The 17,714-nt window shown below is 34.3% G+C and overlaps 2 protein-coding genes across 4 annotated transcripts; both read right to left on the bottom strand.

Annotated features, from left to right (window-relative positions):
* Positions 1–1,949: 1,949 nt before the first annotated feature.
* LOC144545968 (uncharacterized) lies at positions 1,950–3,513 on the bottom strand. 3 transcript variants are annotated; one of them, XM_078294518.1, is made up of 3 exons: positions 3,041–3,513; positions 2,323–2,457; positions 1,950–2,136 (listed from the first exon to the last, which is right to left on the bottom strand). In XM_078294518.1, the coding sequence occupies exons 2-3, from the start codon at positions 2,449–2,451 to the stop codon at positions 2,026–2,028; spliced, it is 240 nt and encodes a 79-aa protein (XP_078150644.1). In that variant the 5' UTR covers positions 2,452–2,457; positions 3,041–3,513; the 3' UTR covers positions 1,950–2,025. The 3 variants fall into 3 exon arrangements, 2 of the variants coding, with proteins under 2 accessions (XP_078150644.1, XP_078150645.1); XM_078294519.1 differs by lacking the exon at positions 3,041–3,513 and having other exon boundaries at positions 2,323–2,606; XR_013508650.1 differs by lacking the exons at positions 1,950–2,136; positions 2,323–2,457 and adding an exon at positions 2,799–2,928.
* Positions 3,514–11,002: 7,489 nt separating this feature from the next.
* LOC144545863 (alpha-humulene synthase-like) lies at positions 11,003–17,089 on the bottom strand. The gene is made up of 7 exons (XM_078294430.1): positions 16,867–17,089; positions 15,886–16,144; positions 15,202–15,574; positions 13,306–13,530; positions 12,221–12,356; positions 11,735–11,986; positions 11,003–11,329 (listed from the first exon to the last, which is right to left on the bottom strand). The coding sequence occupies exons 1-7, from the start codon at positions 17,002–17,004 to the stop codon at positions 11,036–11,038; spliced, it is 1,677 nt and encodes a 558-aa protein (XP_078150556.1). The 5' UTR covers positions 17,005–17,089; the 3' UTR covers positions 11,003–11,035.
* Positions 17,090–17,714: the final 625 nt, after the last annotated feature.

Below are 17,714 nucleotides of genomic sequence, written 5' to 3'. Positions count from 1 at the left end.
CTGACCTATTCAAGTCTTGCACCTGTGGCTAGTTTTTTACGGTCTTACCTATTTATGGCGTCCAGTTGTTGGGCCTATTCATTGTATATATAACTCTCAGGCCTTGGAAATTGTATGAACTTTGTTTAGTTGATCATAGTAGATATTGACCAAGAAAGTACATACTATCATAAGATATTTAGCCTGGCTCACAGCAAACATATATATTTGCGTGTTCTGAATAGTCCTGTTTCAGTCCACATTTCAAAAATCAGTTCATTAATTTGATTGGACTTCTGGTCGAAATAGCCCAGTTAAAACTTCCAAACCAATTATAATTATGATATTTTATGTCTTTAAACTGTTTGATTGAGCTGCTTTCATTGCAAAAGGACTCCGTTTCTTGCCGAATTGAGGTATATTAGATATTCAAGAAATTTAGCTTGTAAGTCTTCTGTTAGTTGTTAAAAGAGAAGAACAAGAAAAAGATGCATATACTTACAAATACACATGTATACAAACAATATTTCATAAGAGAACTTTACGGTAGAGAAATGTCATTGGACGAGTACTAAACAATATTTCATAAGATATGCAGGTAGATATCTATTTTTTTATTTTAAACGAATTACATCAGTATTTTTTATTTTATTTTAAACGAATTACATCATAACTTCTGGAATTTGGGTATGGATGATCATGGATGTATGTGGGAAATCACTTTAATTAATTTCACATAACACCATAATATATAGCTGTAGATTTAGCCAGTTTACTAATACTCTTCCACTATTAATTCCACTCTTCTACCATTAATCAAACACAACCGAAATAGTGAATAATTGAAGCCTATTTGAAATTTCACTTTTCCTCACTATTTCTCTATTACAATTGTTTGCCGGCAAACGGGCCCATTGTTTTCAGAGCAAAGAATTTGACTCTTCATATGATTTGACGCTGACCAGGACTTGATGTTCTTTTGCTTCCTTTTCTGGTGGTAAAGTTATTGTTTGCTTCTGACATTTTCTTGTCATGCACCTATGGCTATTTCTTTTATGGAAGCAGCTAATAGTCCTTCAACTCCAGTTTTTAAAAAAATCTTCAGATATTTTTAAAAATCCTGTAAACTAATAGAGCGAATTCGGTAAACTTCAATACTAAATCCTGTAAATTAATTCAGCGAATCCTGTCCACATAAAAACTTCTCATTTATGTTTGGTCCCCAATAACCACTTTAACTTTCACTCAACCTCCATTTTAACAACTTTAACTGCGACCACTTTTAGACCTTTGACGAGGACCACATCTAGAAGATCTCTCAATTTTCAAAACTAATAACTAATCAGGATCACTTTAAAAAAAAAATTCGAAATTTCTTTTTTCGAAATTTTTTTTTCCAAAATTTTTTTTCTTCAAAACTTTTTTTCCAAATTTTTTCAAAATTTTTTTCAAATATTCTTCTAGATGCTACTTTCAATTATTTTGAATTCTGTAAACCTTATCACATAACTCTGTTGATAGTTTCATTAAATCCTGTAAACTGATAAAAAAATTGAAATTTTAATTTTTTTCAAAATTTTATTTTTTTAAATTTACATGTAAATGATACTTTCAATTGTTTTGAATTCTATAATCATGATCACATAACTCTGTAGACAATTTCGTTGAATATTATAAACTGGTAATAAAATTTCAATTTTTTTTTACATTTGCATCTAGACGCTACTTTAAATTATTTTAAATTCTATACACCTTATCACATAGACAGTTTCATTGAATACTGTAAACCTGTAAAAAAAATTCAATTTTAATTTTTTTTTAATTCTATAAACCTTATGACTTGACTCTTTAGATAATTTCATTGAATACTGTAAACCACTAGAAAAAATTCAATTTTATTCTACGTCTGGATGCTATTTTCAATTATTTTGAATTTTGTAAACCTTATTACATAACTGTAAACTATTTATTTAAACACTGTAAATCTAATACATGAATTCAAGTACAAGCATGTAATGTATACAAACTATAAATCATTCACTCAGCCTATACATCGGTTCTGACATCAATCATAATCTCCTTGTAATTCAAAATTGAATTTAACCTCTGAATCTTGAGTTGCTTCTTCAACCTATTGATGAAATCATTTGCTCTAGACTACATATAAAATAAAATAAATTAAATATTTACTAAACTACAAATTATCTAAGAAAATTATATAATAATATGATGATCCTATGTACAATTCCATCCAAAAACAAGTGACATTCAAACATTTTAAATGGATAAATCAAATTAATACAAAATTCTGCTCCAAAAACAAAAAAAATGATAAACACTTACCACTGTCATTGCTCCAAAGTGAGCAGCAGCAACTATAATAGACCCAGTTCCAACAAACGGGTCGTATACCAGCTTACCGGGTCCAGCAAGCCCCTGATTTGCCACGAGAAATGCAATATCTACATCCATTTGAACCTAACTTAACCAATTTAAATCTAGTTTAGCATATGTTCTTCAATTAGTCATAAAAAAGGCATAATAAAACAACATGGAACAAAGAAAATGCCGAAAAATTGGCCAAACTGAGTTTAACAACGAATGAAGTGGTACAAACCAGAACGAACTGGTACAGACCTGCTCATAATAATAGAGCTTACTTTACCAATAAGAATGCCATGAAATTAATGTAATATTAGAAATAGGGGTTGAACTTCTCACAATAAAAGTGTAATTAACTTGTACCTAAAATAACAGTTAAACGAATTCTATAGAAATAAGTCAGAATCCTATAAGTATAATTAAAGAATCCTATAGTTATAATTCACCTTCATAAATAACATTTGCTAACTTACTATATACAAATCAAAGCAAACATGAAAAAAAATCTAACATAACACTACTTATAAAAGTATAGCATAATGACTAGGCCCAGTACATTTGACAACTCTGCATTGCCAAATAAGGCAGTAATTAAGGATACAATGAAGAATGATCATGTCAGGTCCTTGAACAAAAAAGTTTACATAAAGGAAAAAACAAAAGAAAGAACAAAGGTTACTCAAAGTGTCGCCTCTCCCCTACCTGGTTAACACTTGACTCTCTAATCACCTGCCAATAAAGTAATTAGTTACTTAGCTTTCTCTCATCAAGCATAATAGACTACACTATAAAGTAAAATTAAAGTATTGTGCATATTTATTATTTTCAATCGGTGACTATCTAGAGCTTTGAAAATAGTTTTTTTTACTGCTAGCGTATCGGACGAGGCAATGGGCTAGAGGTGAATCCGACGGAAACAATGCAATCGGAATTAACATTTTAGCTTCAAATAAATAATAATAATAAATTTCATATTAATTTGCAACCAGACGTCAACAAATAAGTTAGACAGAAAATCTTGTTTACCAGCATATTACCTTTACATAGGTTACCAAACTAAAACTGGCACGGGGCTTAGTTCTGCTATAGGTAGCAATGCCAGGTAACTGGTTGGTTTAAGCCTGTTATTAGTTTTTGGTACCAACAAGATATTATTGTAGCCGGAGCAAGAATTAGTCTAAGATCTATAGTGCGGATGCCTCTAAGATCTCGTTACCAGTAGCCGGAGCAAGAATCAGTCTACCATTGCGGCAGCTTCGATGACAGTGCCTTGTACCAGAATATGTAATCTCGTAGTACCTTAATTTGTACAGGTCCAGTACCAAAACTATCCCGACCATCTTGGAAACCTGAAATATAGCTTCACAATTATGGTAATCCTTCCCCCTTATAACATAGACCATATCCAAATTTACAAAACATAAGAACCAAAAAAATAGACATCATACTCTCTTGAAACCCATAAATATCCCCAGACATGAACTGAACAGCAGGGAGAAAGGTTATACTGCTTTTCGTGGACTTTTTGTTGTCTAGCAAATATTCATACAACACACCTCGATTGGTACAATCATCTGTCATAAAAATAATTATTATTCTTACTAATTTTTCTGAGACAGCCCAGTGTGTTATAGTTTAATGCAAAACTTATAATTAAAGTAAAGTAGATGAACATAGGAGAACAAAATAGAAATGGCATTCTTATAGACAACTTTCAATTAAAAAGTGCCTGTAAACTTCTTCACGAGATTATGTAAAAGTTCAATACTAAAACCTGTAAACCAATTCAACGAATTCTGCAAAAACCTGTATCTCCAGTACTGAATGGTACCCAGCAAATTGAAAAAAGAATATTACAGAGAGGAACGGCACGTACTATTGTACCACTGAATTGGTACCATTTAGTACCAGTGGTACGCCAATTCCATATGAACTCCATCCCTTGAATGATTCCCATAGATCACTCAGATTGTAGTATGGATTGTTGGAAATTATAATCGGATTGTGGAAAGTATTGGAAGAGAGGAGTTTATAATATAATTTCTATTATTACTCAAGAGTACAATGCCTTGGTATATATATTTTCACTGGCACTCACGCCTCACTATTTGATTCTCTGTTTCTATATCTATCCACACCACTCCTTAGTATCTATTTATACTACTCATATGGCGGCAATAGACATTTCTAGATTTTACTTCCTATTTCTACCGACTTTGCTTATGTCGGTATTGGTCCATCTATTATATTCTAGATTTTCCATGATACAAAATCTATAAATTTCTAGTACGCCTATACACTGCCTATTTTGATTTATAGAGATTCTTGAATAATCTAGAATGCCAATTTGGGCCTTGGGCCTTCGGTACTGTGAACTTCAACACTCCCCCTCAGTACCGATATGATTTTCTTCAAAATTTCTTTTGCCGATCGATTTTCTGTATCCTCCATTCACTCCCCCTTGATTTGAAATTCTGTGTGGCTCCTTCACGTAAATTTCTTTATCAAGGTAGTTATTTTGAAATTCTGATTTAACATATCGCCACTTTTCTAGCCTTCTCATCGGAGCATATGTCTTCCAATAGTTGATGCCGGATTCTTGTTTGAAGCCTTTTGTCATCAACCTTGTTTTGTAATTTTTAACTTCACCGCCAGGATTTAACCTTGTCTTGTAGATGTATTTATCACCAATGACTTCACGATATTTTGGTTGATCTACAAGCTTCCGAGTGTTGTTCTTCTCAATCATTTGCCTTTTATTCTTCATGGCTTTTGTCAAATTTTCATGCTTCGCGATCTCTTCAAGACTTTTAGATTCAACTATTGAAAAATTAGATGACTCATAAATTTCGGGTAAAAATCTTACTTGCTTGTTGGATGACTCTGATATCGTAGATCCTTCTTTAGTTCTTCGACTAGCACTCGGGTTCGATCCTGGACTTGAAGTAGTGCTTAAACTTGATCTGTCTTGGCGTTGTGTTTCACCTTCCTCTCGTGGCTTGATCACCTCATTTCTTAGTGCCAAATGCGGACCATAGCTTATCCAGAGTGGGAAGCTTCTAGACTTCTCCATTTGTATTTTTGCTATTATTTGATTTTTATTTCTTTGATCAAAAATTTTACAGCCTCCATTTTCAAAATGAACTGCATACCCATTCTTCACTAATTGCCCCACGCTTAGCAGATTTTGTTTTAGGTCCGGAACCAACAGTACATCTCGGATAAATTTTAAACCCATCTTAGTCTGTACGGCAATACTTCCCTTGCCTTTTGCTTGAACAATTGAGCCATTTCCCATACGTACCTTTGTCTCATATGAAGTGTCGATGTGATGAAATAATTTGCGGTTTCCGGTCATGTGATTTGTGCAACCACTGTCAATGAACCAGATATCGCCTTTCTCTTCATTGGCTGAGTGGCACGCATAGAAAATGCTTTCATGACTCTCATTTTCTTCTATGAAATTTGCTCGGTCGTTTATTCTTGATCTGCACATTCGTGCTATGTGGCCGATCTTCTTGCATTTGTTACATCTCTTTGTCGACCAACATTCAGATGTACTATGGTTCGACCTTTTGTGTATATCGCACCATAAATTTGAATAATTCGAACCTGGTGCTTTCTCCTTTTGCGTCGACTGCTTCTCTGCATCTTGTCGCGGACCACCGCCTTTTTGGTTATTTTGTTGAGTTGTGGGATTATATCGTGGTCTGAAGCTCAGCTTGGAATGAAATGCATCTTCCACCAAATTTCCTTCGCGTTGGAGCTTTCTTTCTTCATGTGACTCCAAGGAGCTCATCAGTTGTTGAATCGAAAGCGTCGATAGATCATTTAATTCTTCTATCGCAGTAACGATGTAGTCGTACTTGTCAGTGAGGCTAATTAAAATTTTCTCAACTACCTTCTGATCGGAGATGTCTTCTCCATACGTTCGCATCTGGTTCACAACTTCGACAACTCGCGAGAAGTACTCCTTGATCTTCTCCGACTCCTTCATTTGGAGGTTTTGAAATTGTCTTCTTAGCGTCTGCAGCTTCACCGCTTTCACCTTCTCGGAGCCTTCAAACTCCTCCATCAAAGTCTCCCATGCTTTTTTGGATGTAGTTGCTCCACTGATTCGTGGAAATAGACTTTCGACAATACCTTGTTGAATTAGAAACAAGGCCTTAGCATCCTTCATTTGTTGTTGTTGTTGCTCCGGCGTCAATGCTCTTGTTGGCACCGTAAAATCTTTTTCGACGACATCCCACAATCCCTGCGAGAGTAGCAGCGTTCGCATCTTGATCTTCCACATGGCATAATTTTCTCCCGTAAATATGGGAACCATCGATTGCGCCATAGTTACATCAATACCTGAAGACATCGACTTGAGATGCTTCTTATTCACGAACGCCCTTGTCTACTTCGCTAACTTTATACTCGAACCTGGAGCTCTGATACCAAATGTTGGAAATTATAATTCGGATTGTGGTATTGGATATAGAAGAGAGGAGTTTATATAACTTGATTTCTTTTATTTAATGGAGTACACAAGATTTTACAACTCTTATATACGCCTCACTATATGCTCTGATTCTCTCATTCTATATCTATCCACACCACTCCTTAGTATCTATTTATACTACTCATATGGCGGCAATAGACATTTCTAGATTTTACTTCCTATTTCTACCGACTTTGCTTATGTCGGTATTGGTCCATCTATTATATTCTAGATTTTCCATGATACAAAATCTATAAATTTCTAGTACGCCTATACACTGCCTATTTTGATTTATAGAGATTCTTGAATAATCTAGAATGCCAATTTGGGCCTTGGGCCTTCGGTACTGTGAACTTCAACATGGATGTGCTGTATTTTGAGCATTCTTCTCTTCTCTTCTACAATCCAATTATAAAAAAGTAGCTTACTGTTTCGATTTGAACTATGTTTCAGTAATCAAGGTTAAAACTTCAAAATCGATAATAATGACTAAGTTGAGATTAAAATTACGACTCAAACACAATCAAAATCACAAATCCTCTCAAAGTAAAAATAAGAACCACGAATCAACAAATACCAGTTTCAGAGACTCTATACAAATCACCCAATGATCATACAAATATTAGGTGATAAACGGGAGGCAATATTCAGCTAAAATTAATAAAAAAAAAAATTGGATGTTTTGAAAATCACACCACAGTAAAGGAACTTCATGCTTGAATTTATCAATTGATATATAGTGAGGTAATATACAGAAAAATAAACTTATAATTCGCAATTCAGCAACATCTCTTGCCATTGCCATTTTACCTAGAGGTCAGATCTAGCGGCACAGATTCAAGGGGGTCGGATCCGGCACTTCAGTAAGAGAGATACACAAGGGAATCGCGCTCGATCGCATCGTCTAGTGATAGATTGGAGAACTTGCTGTTGTTAATGGCGACTTGATATGCGACGAGGTAGATGCTGTAAACAACCGAAGAGGAGCGGCGCAGCCATGGTAGTGTGCAGGGGTGAGGAGGTTTGGTGCGACCTGAATTTTGTCGAAGGGGTCGGAGAGATTTTATGGATTTTCTCTGAAAAGTGAAAACTTAAATTTGAAGAGAGAGAGAACGGGAGAGATTGGAAGTTTTTAACTGTGATAGTTTGACTGTTAAAAGTGTGGTAGTTTGACCGTTAAAAATGCGTAGAAATGAGTTCGGGGATTCTCAGGGGACTGGAGGTCGGGGGACGTTAGCTTTTCTCTTCTTTTATGGCATCCATTTGTTCGACCAATTCTTTGTATAACTCCCAGGCCTTGCAAATTGTATGAACTTGCCCAGAATGTACATACTATCCATAGTAGATGTTTAGCCTGGTTCAAACAAATTTGCGTTTTATAAATAGTTTCGCTCCAGCCTACGTGTAATTCTAGTTAAGCCTTATGATGTACTTTAATTGTTCATCCCTTTCTTTTTTACCTAATTAAAAAATAATTTAACTTGTAAGTCTTCTTTTAAATACATAGATATTAAATGAAGAACGATTATCCCAACAAAAAGATGCATATTTACAAATACACGTGTATACTATTTTGTCATACTGTTATTTTTTGAGTGGAATGCTCAATGTATTTTTGTTCTATATTTTCATATCAAATTAATTTATCCTTAATTAATTTCTTCATTGTTTGATAAGTCCTGTGCATTAGCGCATAGTTTATAAAAGGGCGAAGTATGACATCCGGCCTATAAAGTAATTTTTGACGTTAGAAATATTTTTCTAGTTTTTTTTTAAGTTTCGGTGGTAATTACTCAAGTTCAATAGAAAAATGTCACACTAGAGTATAAAAACATAAACTATTAATATTATAAGATATCAATAAAATTAATTATGTGTGGCTACACTAGTATACAAAACGCAACCATACACAGTCCAAAAAGATAAGTGTCGTGTATGAATAGAGGAGTACATTGTACACGGTTTCCGAACCGTGTCAGGTCTCCAAAAAATGACGCTGAAAATGATAGTTTCTACAAAATCGAAGTAACAGTGTACAATAACAAGAGTTATATACACAGTTCCTTCTGACTAGTGACTCTTAGTACTAGACCCCTTGAATCAAACCTAAAACCCTAATTCAATGCCCCAATCGCATTATAAACCTAATTCAAGCTAAGCCGTGAAGAAATCATTCAAAACCATGAACGAATCAACTTGGATTTCGACAGGTACCGATGTTTCCACCGGTACCCTAGACTGCCATTTTGGACGATCATCGGAGGATGTGGAGTGGTGCAGTGGACTCCCTATAGCATGACGATCACAGCCATGCCACTCCCTGGCCTTGCCGTGGCTGGAATCACACTGGAGAAGTCGGGCCCACCTGTCAGGATGAAGCCTAGTTCATATCAAGGTGGTGCGACTCTTTGTAGTAGTATGTATCGTACAGATTTTGGTGCGGTTGAGAATGTTTGAAAGATGCACGAATCCTGAAGAAGAGTTTAAATTGAAGTGTCGGATTGAGGCCCAACAACCCCTGACAATGTGGGTCCCCTTTGTCAGTGTTCAAAGCTTACCTGATTAAGCAAAACCCAATCAATCGAAGTTGACTTGAACTCATCTGACTGGAAGTCTGTAACCCAAGCCTATTTTGCATGCCATACGTTGAAGTTTGAAGAATGCACAAGCAAAGCCCCTGACTGTTTCCAAACAAGCCCTTGGCCACTTTAAAATCTCACAAACTTGCCCCTAAAGCTCCAATTTTGCTTAGATAACCATGTTAAAAGCTCAAATTATAGCCCAAGTCTCTTAGAAAATTTCACAGAGGCCATTGCCTATTAAAATGCTCACAAAAATGCCCTTCCAAGTCATTTTTACCTATAACTTTCTCATTCTAAGCCCAAATCAACTCAAGTCAATCCCAAATCAACCCAAATTCAATTCTACATGACTCAACGCCAATTCTTATATAATTTAAATTAATTCAAGCTACCAAATGGCCAAATTGCCCCGGCATTGAGTCTTAACCCAATAATGATTTTGTTATCCAACGTGGTTAACTTTTAAATGACTTGTTTACTCTTGAATTGATGCCAAAGACATGATCAAAATCCCAAATGACCAATGTATCCCTCCTTTTGTACCTCATGATTCCAATGTCCCTAAACTAGAAAAGACCCCAAAGTCTTCAAACTAGATCTACACCCTTCAATTTAATGAGGAATAAACAAATAATTTAACATACCTATGCACTGATTGAATAGAATACTATATTTCCCATATCATGCATGCATCATGGCATATTTAAACACACATAGATACACACACCTATGAAAACCAATGGAACACGATCAATATTTACACATGAGCACCCCCTTTAGCTTTACTATTCAGTTCCCTGAAAAGTCTATTGATATAATTAACTGTGGGACTTGCACCTGTCACGAGTTAAACGTCTCCACAATCAATAAACTCTCTTGACAACTAATCATGAACAGTAGGCCATCAAGGGTAAAACCAAAAGAAGCAGAAACGTTCTAAGCTCCCATGTCTCCATGAGGCCTTCCCTCTCCCAATTTCTAAGAGGCAGGCATAATATCAAAAAGGAAACATTTGAGGTCTGGACATATAACAATTTTGTACCCCACAATTATACAAATTATCAAATTATTTAATAATTATTTATTATTTGTCTGTTATCTGTTAAAGTTAACTTAACATATAATTATAGAGTACATATAAGACGTATCTACTGATAAAAAAAAAAATTAAGGAAGAAAAACAAGAACACAATTTCTTTCTATTAATTCTTAAACATATTTTCTTCTCTTACATCCATAACAGAATATAACTTTATTAATAGACTCTTACCATTAAAGTAAACTCTTAAAATTCGTACAAGGATAAATGTAAAACATAATTCTAAACAACAACACTTGAACCTGACACATGGTTACTAAAACTGCCTTAACTTATAGAGAACTCCAAACGACATAATACCAGAACCAACTGAATCTGGACTAGAAAACAAGTGAAAAACATATTTAATATGCCCAGGATGACCTACACTTGCCACTTCAACTTATTTTATATTGCCTCAAAATCTGACTGTGTTTGAGTTTATTCTTTAACAACTACTAGCAAGTAACCTATTTATTTCATTCTCTGCATAGAGCCATCCAGACTGGTAATAGTGTGCGGTTGACTTATTTAAAGAGCGAAGGGTTCCAGCAGAAGCAGAGAACTTATTCTTTTCAGATTGCTGGGTTTGTTACATGCATCATTGAAGTAAACATAAAAGGTCTCCATTTGTCTGCACTGATTAACAAGTATCTCAAGTACTGTCATGGGAACATCAGCTGGGTGAAGGCATGCCTGGTTTACTCTCTTCCATGCATCCTCGCAAAACGACTGGAACTTCGCAGTTGTTTCTTCATTTGTTAATTTATGTTCGATTTTGTAGCACTCAAATGTTGTTGGCCCTTGCCCGGACTTAATCTCACGCTGCAAGCATCAAATGAAAACAAATTGTGAAGCTAGAACTATTACTTCGTAAAAACTTTAGTTTTTTTAATCAATGCATTCAATTTTCCAGTTTGAATTGAAGTTGCACTTTTCCAATAGCTTGATTTTTGTTCTTACCATAAATCATGAATCCCTTTTCTGGATTCTTAAATATTTGATCTGTGGTAGATGATCAGTTGGTTCCCACGACACTATATGTGTTTGTCTACTTCGACTAGAGCAATTGAGTCTGAAATATTAAAAGCAATATGTGGCCAAACAACAAAATGAAAATCTATTTCCTACTCTTCCCAGCTGCTCGTCGTATACCAAATGACTTTTCAATTTATAGCACACCAAATCAATTACTAAATCATCTTTAATATAATTAGGTCATTTTGGTACCTCATGACCTATTACATCGTCAGTGTATCTAGTAATTCTCATGCAATCCATGGTGACATCTGGGAAAGTATGGAGCCACTGAAAGACCTCTTTGGTCATGACTTCCCCTGGAGTTCCTAACAAAGGAAAACCAACCACGAGGGAGCCAATATGTCCATCTATTGCGGGTTTTTCGCGCTCATGGAAGGATGGTACATACCCACTCACACGCCACTCCACTTCTTGCATGAAACCGTCAATAAGTGTCTGAGCCTATTTATATAAATGTAAAATGCATTACAACTTTAAAATCTGGAAAATAAGATATATATTCGAAAAGTGAGGATGAAAATAATTATCAAACAGAGTATAGATATTAGGACGTATTCAGTTTAAAAAATTAACACCTCTGGATTCTGCACTCCTAAAAATTTTAAGCTTGGTATCCACATAAATAAATAATGTAAATATGCAGATCGCCATAATGAGAAAAACATGGTATCATACCGACTTGATAATGTATGGCAAACGGTACTTCTCACTAGGCTCTAATTCATCATCAAAACTATTAACTGTCTTAATGAATTGGAGACATAAGTTCCTCAAGTACATCGGTAGTAAATCCACTGCCTTTTCATCCCACCTACAAGCAAGTGATCCCAGTATTGACATTAGTTTCACTAAATATATATAATGTTATTAATAAATAATCCACAAGTTAATTAATAATTCCATTAATTATGATGCATTTTATTTTAATTAATAAATTCGCAAGTTAATTATGAAGCATCTCCAAAAAAAAACTTATGATGACACTTCTCAGACCATTAGTTTCACTAAATAATAAAAACTTATGATGACAAATTTGCAAGCTTATCCTAAATATATATAATGTTTTTTTTTATATTTATAAAATAAAACATCTATATTTTTTACTTAACGGAAAAACAAACATTGGATTTTTGTTCTCTTTTTTCACAAAATACTTGTGAAGATTTATCTCTATATCAATAAAAAATTAGTTTTTTCACCTGTTCATTTTGTGTTATCAAAATTTTCCTGCAGCACATGCTACTAAGCAATAAATATATAATAATTGGGGATATTATTCTTAGTCATTTTTCATCATAACGAAACTGTGTAATTTGAAATATAGCTCGTTTTTCCTTTTCTTTTTTCTTTTTTACAAAAAAGTTGAGGGGGGTGGATGTTCTTCCTTGATTATTATTATTTTTTTTTTGGAGTTAAGGAAGGACTCTGGTTCCAATAACAACAACTTTTCATACGGATGATATTATCTTTATCAATTAAGTGCAGATGTGATTCTCATCTTCATCCCGATTTAAATCTGATCCTTTCAAGTTCTAACTTTGGTTTAGGTCTGAGAGATCCTTCAAAAGAAAATTTTGGTTACCATTATAATTTCAGCAAACTAATGATAAAATACATTCCGCTAGAGTCATTTGAACGATATGTTTCTGTGAGAATATCACCATTGGACGACAATATATATAGTACGTACTCAGATTACAGTTCATTAATTTTAACTAATGAAGAAAACATATCACAGGTAAAATATATAAATAACTTGCCTCTGTATTGCCTCATTTAGAAGCTTGCATTCTTCATATGTGCCGTGCACATCAAAAGTGTCATCCACAACTGCTATCAAAGCATACAACTTGGCAATCATTTTCCGTGCACGGCTATACTGATCGACCTCAAAATATTGTCCCCAACTCCAAATGATATATACTTCTATTAAACGATCCCGTGCATATTTTAGATTCTCGCCAATATTTAGGTTCTTCCACCATCTGCAACATGTATATAACCATATCTGTATTTAATAATCTATGTTCGCTAGGTGTTGAAACTTTTAGTGAAGCCGTTTAGTAATAATAAAATGAAACACTATATTTTTAACTAAGAAAGTATATTTGGTTGTATCGAAGCTCATTAAGTACGTAGGTTTACATTGTAAAGATACTATTGACTTATATATATAGAGAGGTTGGCTACTCTAGTTATATAAGCATATGAGGGCATATGCTTATATGGACTTTTATTTTTAGGCCAAAAAGAGGTCATCTTTCAAGACATAAAGTATAGTTAAAAAATTCCAAAATAATATTAAAATCCGTATTCTACGTGTTTACTATATAACTAATTTATTGAGCTACTTAGGTCGAACTTTAGAACATGTAATTTTAAAATTGGATCCGTAAGCACTTCGGCTGAAGTGCTTCCGGAGCAATTTAGCCGGATTATATATATATATATATATAGGGTCCGGCTAATTTGCTGCCGGCAGCATTTTAGCCGGAGGTGCTACCACTGTTTTTTCTATTTTTTGATGTTCAAACAACAAATCTAAACCGTTAGATGTTTAATCTATATTATAATCTACTTGGAGACCAAATTATATATTTTTTGGAATGTTTTTACTATTTATTAAGTTGGTTTGAAAACCGCTGATTTCAGTAAATTTCTGCAGCATTGAAATCAGCGGTTTTCAAACCAGCTTAAAAAATAGTAAAAAAATTCCAAAAAATGTCAAATTTGGTCTCCAAGTAGATTATAATATAGATTAAACATCTAACGGTTCAGATTTATTGTTTGACCATCAAAAAATAGAAAAAACAGTGGCAGCACCTCCGGCTAAAATGCTGCCGGCAGCAAATTAGCCGGACCCTATATATATATATATATAGAGAGAGAGAGAGAGAGAGAGAGACCTTGGCAGCCTCTGCCAAGTTTTTCAAAGAGAGAGAGAGATTTGATCCGTATCCGTGGTGCAACCAATATATTTTCCATTTTTTAAAGTCCAAATGGTCGATCTAAACTGTTAGATTTGATCTGTATATTAATATGTGCTCGGAGACAAAAGTTTTACATTTTTTGGAATTTTTTTACTAATTATTAAGTCAGTTTTAAAATCGTTGATTTTAATAAACAGTGAAAAATTTGTGAATCATTGAAAACACTGAATTTAAAACTGACTTAATAAATAGTAAAAAATTCAAAAAAAATGTAAAAATTGGTCTCCAAAAACATTTTAATATAGATTGAGTATTGACCAGTTTAGATCGACTGTTTGGACTTTAAAAATGTAAACACCAAAGCGTCTGTTTTATGGTCTAGAAACAAACATTTTGATAATAGCCAACATCTCTCTCCCTCTATGCTATACATAGCATATTAGCATTTTCATATATATATATTTACACACACACACATATTCATATATATATGCATGCATGTATTGGTAGGTCTGATTTGTGAAGTTTGATCTAAAGTAATTTGCTGCTTAAATATATTCATCTAGTTTAAAACTGTGGCTAAGGAAATGTCTAATTCCGTGGGTAAGTCCACGGATATAGTTGTCCCAAATTCCCCGTTGGTAAGCAATTATTTCCATGGTGATAAAACAGATTTTAGTCTACTCCATATTGAATAGTTTTACAAGGACTATATATTGAACTCACAGAGAAAGAGTCTTCATCTCTTCTAAATGAAGAGCTTGGCATGTATTAGAGTCCAATTTTGCAAGCTCAAGTAATCTTTCATTTCGGTTTTCCTCCTCATCATGTTCTTCAATATAAAACCTTGCCTCCACTCTCACCAGCATCTTATGCAATGGCATCTTGAGTGCGCGTAATACTTGTTTCTTTAGTGGGGATCTCAAATCATCGAGCATTAATGAGAGATGGCCCCTAGCAAATGAAATTGCATCAACAAGTATTTCCTCACCAGGAGTCGCAAGATACCCTGCATTATACAGGCTTAGCAATCCTTTCGGGTCCTTGCTTATATTCTCGTGAAAGTTTCCTTGATCATCTTTGAAATTGAGAAATACATCTGTAAATGTTTAAACACAGTAAATAGTCAGCTTAAGCAATTAATTAAATGTCTGGAGATAGAGGTGGAGCCACATGAGTCCAATATGTGACAATTCCCTCCCAGTCCTAACTACGTCTCCAGATACAACTTCATAAACAAAAAAAATCATTAAACAAGAGGCAACTATATATGATTTGAAAACTACAACATGATTTTAAGAAAATAGATTCAGGAGTTCATCTATTTAAGATAAGTTGTTTTCTTAAAATTTGATATGAAACAAAAGTTGATACGAAAGATGACTTCCGATGAAATTAATTGTATATTACCTGAAGACGCGTTAAACCCGTGTTGCCTGAGTAGCCGGAAGCGAGTTGCAACATGATGAAGATCAAAATTAACTAGTTCAGCATCATGAAGATGGCTTAATGCATCATAAATGTCCCTCTTAAAGTGGTAACCTATGCCAAGGTGTTCAATTGTATCAATTAAGTTCACCATCTCCACACTGTCAATGGTGGACCCAAGTATTGCTCTAACTTCCTCTTTTAGCTCCCTTATCCTTGCTTCGATCCACTCTTTGGGCTTCTGCAAAACCAAATGTGCTGTATTAATTACACTCATCTTGTATTATATATATTTGGTACAAATAAGAACTTTGTGAAAAATATTCAAGAAATTTGCCTTTGGGTAATTTTTATATACTAATTTTAATGAAAAAGGGTTCAACTAATTAACTGAGGATTTAAATATTCTTATGCTTTCAATGTTAGTACTGTTCCAATTGTAAACAGCAAATAAAACTAGCGTGGAAATTAAAATCTAAAACTGTCTTTCATTGTTGACCAACTATATATAGATTATGGAGTATGTCTGATGCCCATCATAGAGGTTTGATGGGCTCCATAACTATCTTGAAAAGGAACGAATTTTTGTGCGCACGGATCTTAAAGCAGATAAGACGGTTCAGCCGTTCAGGAATCAGGAGCACATTAGACCCAAAAGTAGGTATTTTGTCCATCAGACCTACTCAATCCGTTCTCCTATATATTGTTTGCCATCAATATTGGATATTTTAAATACAATTTAAGCACTCTTTTGATTACTTTTGAAATTTACAACAGTTATTGATAATAAAGAAATTTTACTGCAGTTAAATATCTTTTCTTTTCAACGAAGTAGAACTACTCTCTGTTTATTATGAAACAACCAGTATATACAAGGCACCCAACAGCAAACTAGAGCTTAGGAGTTGATTTTTATGGAAAAATATAGAGATTAAAGTGTGAGTGGTGAAAGTGTCAGTATACCTCAATAGGGGCAGTGTGAGTGATGAAAGTGTCAGTGCTCCACGCAGTCGGCTCATAGTTAAAAAACCTGCGAGCGAAACCCTCTTGCTTCTCACTGTTGCAAACAGCGGGGCATGTTTTCTGTGCTTCACTATTCATCTTCCGACCTATAGCTATATCAAGAGAATTTGTTTATTTTTTAAGCTTCACTATTGTAACGATGGATCCTTAACCCTTTTCTTTCCTTGGCAAAACACATTGCAAGTGCTCCTATATATATAGCACATGCATCGATCTCCTCCTTTTGTTTGATTATTAATTAAATATTATTTTTTTTAATAAAGAAGTGACAAGGAAGGGAAATAAATCTGCTACAATCATTCATGAGTGAATAGTAACCCTACAATCCCTCCTTTTCCGAATTCAACCGTTGAATTGTTTCGAGATGTGTGCACATAAAAGTTATGAAAAAAGCTACTTTGAGATTCGTTCTTCAAAAAAGATAGACGGTTGGATTCGAAAAATGAGGGATTGTAGGGTTACTATTCACTCATGAGGATTGTAGCAGATTTATTTCCACAAGAAAGATATATAGCACATGCATTGCAAGTAAACCTGCCTATTGTGGCCGGATCTAGCTCTTGATAATAAGATTGGACACCACAATTACTTATACAGTGTTTACCTCATCCTCTTCTAATTCTTTCAGACTTTTTATGTAGTGAATCAAAAATAATTTCCACTTTTTTCCCCTATAGGCTGGGCAACCTCCACTCTGCTCTGCTGGCCTTCCAGTTCTTTGGCCTCTTTGCAGGTGATGATATTAAAACAACAAAAAAATTTATTAACACAACATAATCAAAATATAT

Source organism: Carex rostrata, chromosome 28 (genome assembly GCF_964058835.1).
Source record: "Carex rostrata chromosome 28, lpCarRost1.2, whole genome shotgun sequence".
Classification (NCBI taxonomy): Eukaryota; Viridiplantae; Streptophyta; class Magnoliopsida; order Poales; family Cyperaceae; genus Carex; species Carex rostrata.
This window is presented reverse-complemented; position numbering and strand designations above follow the sequence as displayed.

Coding starts and splice junctions, on each gene's coding strand:
- LOC144545863 (XM_078294430.1), bottom strand. CDS start 17,004: ATGAATAGTGAAGCACAGAAAACATGCCCCGCTGTTTGCAACAGTGAG. Junction 13,531..15,201: donor GAGATGAAGACTCTTTCTCT/GTGAGTTCAATA, acceptor TACATGTTGCAG/ATGGTGGAAGAACCTAAATA. Junction 12,357..13,305: donor CTAAATGAGGCAATACAGAG/GCAAGTTATTTA, acceptor ACTTGCTTGTAG/GTGGGATGAAAAGGCAGTGG.
- LOC144545968 (XM_078294518.1), bottom strand. CDS start 2,451: ATGGATGTAGATATTGCATTTCTCGTGGCAAATCAGGGGCTTGCTGGA. Junction 2,137..2,322: donor ACTTTGGAGCAATGACAGTG/GTAAGTGTTTAT, acceptor TTTTATATGTAG/TCTAGAGCAAATGATTTCAT.